This window comes from Mustelus asterias, chromosome 7 (assembly GCF_964213995.1).
Source record: "Mustelus asterias chromosome 7, sMusAst1.hap1.1, whole genome shotgun sequence".
Taxonomy (NCBI): Eukaryota; Metazoa; Chordata; class Chondrichthyes; order Carcharhiniformes; family Triakidae; genus Mustelus; species Mustelus asterias.
Window position 1 is genome coordinate 53,430,787 of NC_135807.1, and position 7,363 is coordinate 53,438,149.

At 41.9% G+C, this 7,363-nt stretch overlaps 1 protein-coding gene across 2 annotated transcripts in view; it reads left to right on the forward strand.

Annotated features, from left to right (window-relative positions):
* myom1b (myomesin 1b) overlaps positions 1–1,958 on the forward strand; it is a 129,725-nt gene extending 127,767 nt beyond the window's left edge. For both annotated transcript variants that reach the window (XM_078216063.1, XM_078216064.1), the window contains one exon: positions 671–1,958. In XM_078216063.1, the coding sequence (XP_078072189.1) occupies positions 671–955 (285 nt within the window). In that variant the 3' untranslated portion in view covers positions 956–1,958. The remainder of the gene's footprint in view (positions 1–670) is intronic.
* Positions 1,959–7,363: the final 5,405 nt, after the last annotated feature.

Consider the following 7,363-nt stretch of genomic DNA (forward strand, 5'->3'; position numbering starts at 1 on the left):
GACAAGTCCAACTCTGTTCTATATTTTAATTGTGGCCTTTTAGAGCAAAATACGATGAAACAATTGGAGTGCAGAAATTTTGCATTACATTAAGGAGTTTGGTTGGTATTCATAATCACTCATCATCGAAGATGTTTCGCCTCCTTAGGTAAAGGTAAAGTTACCAAAGTCCCAGATGACCATAGATTGCTCTCCTCTTTGAGGGGGAGAGCTGACTAGTCATGATTTAACCTGAGGATCACCACACCTCAGGTGTGGGGCAAGTTGAGGAGGCAGGCCTTCATGAACAACCTCAGCCGGTACAGGAATTGAACCCACGCTGTTGATATCATTCTACATCACAAACCATTGCCTAACTAACTGAACTAAACAAACCCCTGTTAGCCTTTGAATGGTAAGAAGTCTCACAACACCAGGTTAAAGTCCAACAGGACTTTTCCTGTTGAACTTTAACCTGGCGTTGTGAGACTTCTTGTGCTTACCCCAGTCCAACACCGGCACCTCCACATCAAGCTTTTGAATGATCAGCAGAAAAATGTGGGAACTAGTTTTAAAATCTAATCCTTGTTCAAGCGGGTGAAACCATACACTGAAATGAATAAGATATGTTGGAGTTTGAAGTAATTGCATTTTACCATTGAAAAATGATTTTTTAAAATTTCTATTTTAGTCACTTAACCTTACTTGCAATGTCTGGGGAGAGCCTGTTCCTACAGTCTCCTGGCTGAAGAATGACAGGGAACTGGTGGGAGATGCTCATCTGATACTGAAGTTCGAGTCGGGAAAGTTCGCTTCCTTCACTATCACCGATGTCAGGACCACGGACTCCGGCAAATACAGCATCCTGGTGAAAAACAAATACGGCACCGAGACGGGTGACTTTACTGTAAGTGTGTTCATCCCTGAGGACGAAGAGCTGCAAGCTGAACAACAACAAGAAGTAAAGAAAAAGTGAGGCAGTTGTACTGAGAAAGAGCAAGCTCAGGCTAACATATATTATCAGCAGTGTGTACGTTTTGTTGTGGAGGGTAGATTATTGTAACTTGAAGAATGAAGGTGAGGCTGGAGGATTGAATTTCAAGCAGCAGTTTTTCAGACTTTCATTGGCTCTACTAAACTAGTCACTGAGTGCATCTGAAGCATTGAGTTAGAGAAGTAGAATCCCTATAGATAAGTTGTTAGCCAATTGTTTCTTTTTGTGTCCCAACTTTCAATGTGAACACCGAATGATGCTGTAATCAATAAAATCCCATAGCAATACATGAATAAAAGGTACACATATCTTTCACACTTACCTCCACCTTGTTCCACTGTGTCTTCTTTCGAGGAATGTAGTCACGTTTGTTCACCACTTCTTTCTAATTCATCAGCTCCTGTGTTGTATTTAAAATTACAGTGTCTCTTGCCCAACTCAACTTTATCCATTCAAATTGATACACCTAATGCCGGGCCCATATTGGAATGAATCTTGGATGGTTGCTATTCAAGGGTAACTCGATTGTAGTACGGTCATGCGATAGATAGGTCCTGTTTCACCTGTGTCGAGACAGTTCCAGTTTGGTGAGTTGGAGTCACTACTCTGCCATCTTTGATGGATTCTTTGCAATTAAATCTCCACATTCTTCAACATCGTCATATCCAAGCTCCAGACAGTGAGTTAGTTCCTAGAGACAGCTTGCTGAGTGACTCTGAATAATTTGAGAAACTACACACTCGGCTCCTGCAACCAAAAGAGCATCACTGTTACAAGAAGAATAACTCATGAAAGCAAGAGATTCAAAATGCAAATTGATTCTGTATTTCAGTAATAGATTAATACAAATGCCCAGAAGAGACACTGTGATTTTAACTTGTTCAACATGGGATTAGCAATGTGCACAAACTTATTTGAGTTAACACATGTTTGTCACTGGTAATTCTTTGTATGAATAAATTTACGCAATGGTATTTATCCTCCAGTGGTTTCATGTGGTAAATGTGGTTTGACTCACTTGCATGGGTGTTTCATGTAAGTCACACTGAATTGAGAGCATTCCTTTGGCAAGGTGAAAGCTTAGCTTTAAGATTTCAAGAGAGAAAACATTAGTGTTTGTTACATTAACTCATCCCTTGATTATTAAACCCATTACTGACTTCACTCCTATCACGACAGCAATGATTTATTCCTGCCACAGTGAAGCACAGCAACTTCTGGATGTGAACACCTTACTAAACCCATCCTTTATTGATTATGAAACACATACTTTTTTGACATTTTCACATACATGCACAAATGTTTCTTCATTGCTCATGAGTAAAACTTCAATACACATGATTTTGAATGTGGACTAAATACAAGATGTGGAAAGTAACTTTTGACAAGATTTAGAAAAAAATAATTAAAGGAATAAGGCAGTGATGATTACCTAGATTTGCCTTAATGAATCCTGACAAGAATTATTAGTAAAAGGTAAGCAAAATAATTTCAGAGTTATACTAAGTAATATTTATATGATATACACACACCTTGGGAAACTGTTGTTACCTTGAGACGTGATGATGGGATCAGACAGAATTGGCCTTGGCCTATCCTATTGTATTTGAGTCGTGAAACTTAGGTGTAAAAGGATGTGATTACAATAATTAACGGATCTAAGACTCAACCAGGGGAATGCTTTCATGAGAACAGAATGATCAGTGTTTATTCACCGATTACTTGTTTTATTTAGCATTAATGGCCCAGAACTTGCTAGAAAAATAAAATCAGGAAGGAAGGCCTTCCCAGCTCCCCACCAATTAAGTCTGGTGTGGTGAAGATCGAGGCAGTCAATTTATGGGCAGTTATGACCCTTGTCCCTCTGCTATTGCTACTCTTTTAGTGGCAAGGTCACCAGATGTACCCTGGTGGCCTCCCTGCAGGCTTGAGGGGATGTGCCTTCCTGAATGGACATTGTGTGCCCCTCGGAGGACCACCCCCACCTTACTGGCAGCAAAGGCTGCCCCTGCTGAACGAGCCCCCCCAACATTCATAACTGCACCACCTCTCCTCATTGGGATCTGCCTGACTTGCCCCATCAAGGCTGTCCCGCTCATGTGCCTACTGGGGCCTCCATCATGGCTGTGGCTGGGTTGTCGCCGGTGTTCACTGGAGAACAGGACCAGCACCAAGGCCATTAAATTAGTGTGGAAATAACAATTCTTGGCAAGGGAGAGACACACGATGAATTGCAAATCCGCACACTTGCTCTGAACTTCATAAAATCACGACCATGCTGTCAAACTTCTCAGGAATATCAAAGAATTGTTGATAACCACAAAGTAATCTCATTGCAGACATTTAGGGTTAGTATTTCATGTTGCAAGTGCTCTGGTAAAGTGATTTGTGGTCCTAACAAGCCACTGAACTTTGGAGAACAATTAAAACAGAAGACAAGTAAATTATTCCCAGGGATTGTTCAAAGTTAAAATGTTTACATTTTTTTTTCTTAATTATTCTTTCTATCTCTTTTATTTCCCTTAATCCTCCATTGCCTCCCTTTGTTTCTCTTTCTTTATCTGTCTGGACTCTAATTCACCTTTGTTTCTCCTCCATTATTCATTCTGTTTCTTTCTATGTCCTTAAGTTTCATTGGATAAGGAGATAGACCATCAGATCCAAAATCCATAAAGTCCCAGTTTTACCAAGGCTTTTGTTCAACGGTCCTCTTATTGAATCCGGAGTTTAAGTTTTAAGTTTTATTAGTGTCACAAGTAGGCTTACGTTAACACTGCAACGATGAAAATCCCCTAGTCGCCACAGTGCGCCACTTGTTTGGGTATACTGAGGGAGAATTTAGCATGGCCAATGCTTGTGGGAGGAAACTGGAGCACCCAGAGGAAACCCACACAGACACGGGAGAACATGCAGACTCCGCACAGACAGTTACCCAAGCCGGGAATTGAACCCGGGTACCTGGCATTGTGAGGCAGCAGGAATCAACGGAGGAATTACTGATGGAATTTCTCTGGCACTCTTGTATGTCACTGATACACAATCCAGCTCTCGCTGTCGTGTTAACATTAAAGGGTAGCTTTCAGTTTCTGGGGTGGGCTACAGGGATAAGACTCATGGAGTTGGATGCAGATCCCCATGATCTAGCCTCTCAGGTTTTGCTTTCTGTTATTGTCGATATGAGAAACTACAGCTTCTTCCAGAAAGAACACGATCTAGGGCCCATTATGTGGCTGCTTGCTTTGGTTGAGGCACCTGCTTGAATCAGACTGGAACTGTATGAATATGCTTAGCTGGAACCCACGTGTAACTTTAATTGTCTACTCCGGCAGACAGGAGGCGATGGTTTAGTGGTATTATCGTTAGACTATTAATCCAGAAACTCAGCTAATGTTCTGGGGACCCAGGTTCAAATCCTGGCACAGCAGATGGTAGAACTTGAATTTAATAAAAAAATCTGAAATTAAGAATCTACTGATGACCATGAAACCATTGTCAATTGTTGGAAAAACCCATCTGGTTCAATAATGTCCTTTAGGGAAGGAAATTTGCTGTCTTTACCTGATCTGGCCTACACGTGACTCCAGAGTCACAGCAATGGTTGACTCTCAACTGCCCTGGGCAACTAGGGATGGGAAATAAATGCTGGTCAGCCAGCAACGTCCATGTCCCATGAATGAATTAAAAAAGCGCTTCTCTACTTTCCATCTGCAAAACATCCTGAAAGCCCTCCCAGCTTACAATTTACCCAATTGCCAGCCTGGCAAACTCTGTGTCACCTGATTTTCGGAAACCTAAAGATGGTGGGCTGCCTTGTTTCATCCATTTTGGGCACAGAGTTGGCAATGGGATCTTGATGAGACCTGGCCATTAACAAGGAGCTAGCCTCCACTGCAGCTTTTGGGAGGGGTTGAATTGTGGCCATTGAATCTTGCCATCTTCTTGCCCAGAGGTGAAAGTTTCCCACTTGGGAAATGGAAAATCCAAGCAGAGTATACAACTCATGGCTAATGTGATGCCACCAGATTTACGTTCCTATCAATGTTGAAAATTGTGATATTGACCAATGATGAATATAACACAGAAAAAGGCCCTTCGGCTCATCTAGTTTGCACCGACAATATCTACCAATAAAGGCCCGCTAATCCCATTTTCCAGCACTTGTCCCATATCCTTGATAACTTAGAATCATAGAATCCCTACATTGCAGAAGAAGGCCATTCAGCCCATCGAGTCTGCACCACCTCTCTGAGAGAGCATCTTTCTGCCATCCTACCCCTATAACCTTGTTTCCCATGGCCAATCCACCTAACCTACACATTTTTGGATTGTGGGAGGAAACTGGAGCACCTGGAGGAAACCCACGCAGGCATGGGGAGAATGTGCAAACTCCATACAGACAATCACCCAAGGCTGGAATTGAACCTGGGTCCCTGGCATTGTGAGGCAGCAGTGCTAACCACTGTGCCACAGTGCATCCTATGGCTCTATGACTCTATGTTGGCAAGGTTCAGAGTGTGCAATGACTGGAAGAACAATATTCTATCATCGATTTCATAGAGAAAATAATTTAAAAGCTTGATGGTACATTTACCCAACCTGTGAAAAGAGTAAGACTATACCTGACAATATGAAAAAAACATACAGATGGGCACCAGTAATCAACTAAGTTTCCTGGTTATTACGTATCAGTTTTTGGAGCTTTCTCAGGAGAGAAGGCTGTCATCTGCTGGAGAATGGACACACGGATATCCAGCATTGCCCTGGTGATTATTATTCATGTACAAGCTGTGAGTATCAGCAGCTGACTGCACCATGGAGACATTACTATCTGTCCTCCCTCAATACCCACAAGTGAAAACTTTACGGCACAGGTCACTTATTGGCATTTCAGAGTGGAAAACTTCCCATCGTTATAATGTGACTGTTGGTCTTCTCTAGATCAGCTACAGAGTACATTGGCAGTAATTGGAGTCCATTGAAGTTTTTTTATAGGCCACAAAATGATGACCTGCTTTTTTTTTGAAGTGCTTTTAAATGTTCAGCATTCCAATTTATTTAAAGTAGATTCTAAAGAACATTATACCTTCCAACATGCTGAGTATACGCAGAAAGAGAAGCTGCCAAGTGTATTTACTGTGGTGTAATAGAGCCTTCTGCTGCAAGATTAGACCAAGACAAAACACAGTCTGTGGCACAGGAGTGGAGAGAATGGTAATGGGTATATTAGTCTATTGGGGTGTCCTTTGAGGTCTGAAAGATATCGACACATTACACTCCATTTGAACATTCATTTCAAACACTGCTACAAAATATGGATTGTCGGGATGGTGTTGATTACAGAATGTGTCTGTTCAGGAAAACTTCATAGCCTTCTGTATGTTGACAGCAATTATTTATTACCTATTTGTAATTATATACAGATATGCAGTAAAGGGTACAGGCAAGGAGCTATCTCAGTCTTAACATGTATTTGTGCAACGCCACACTGCACTAGGTCTGGGTCATGTGCATTCTTCCAACATTGTGTAGGTGATACTGTACTCAGTCCCACATTAACCATGTGTGTTCCAGACTTTTATACTACACATCCCCTCAAGTCTTTGTCCCATAGATATGAGTTACACTATCTTACTTCATGTGATACATTGTTATTAGTCTTCTGTATTTATCTTGTTGTTGCTGTCTAAATGCTATTCCAAGATTATTGCTATTACTGTAATAGCATTAACAACATTCTCACTAGTCCATTCCCCATCTTCCCCTTTCAAGTCCATGAATTATAGGTTCAGGCAGTCTGGAGGCCTTATAACACTTCCACATCTCATTTGCTGTCCTATCAGCAGAGTGGATGGCTCTGTTGGCTTGGAGGTTAAACTGGGCATTTGGATATGCTTTCACTCTTTTTCCCCATGCATTTACCCTAGCAAGTCCCCTTGACACTAAGGGGCAATTTAGCATGGCCAATCCACCTAACCTGCACATCTTTGGACTGTGGGGGGAAACCGGAGCATCCAGAGGAAACTCACACAGACATGGGGAGAATGTGTAAACTCCACACAGACAGTGACACAAGCTGGGAATTGAACCTGGGTCCCTGGTACTATGAGGCAGCAATACCAATCACTGTGCCACCCTACATTTGGTCAGCTGTTGCATTGATCCATGATTACTGTTACCCTCATTTATTTCTTGCATTGTGGACAAACAAGATATTTATCTTCTTGATGCTGCTTGCTCTTCTCCTTTCTCTGTGTGGGCCATCTTAAAGCCCTCTGAAGCTGAGAAAAAAATGTTCCTGTGGTGAGAATTTGATTTAGGGGTACGCTCACCTCTGCACTTTGTTGTCGATTATGATCAGGTTCCAGCATCGCTTGTGGTTGTGGCATGCCA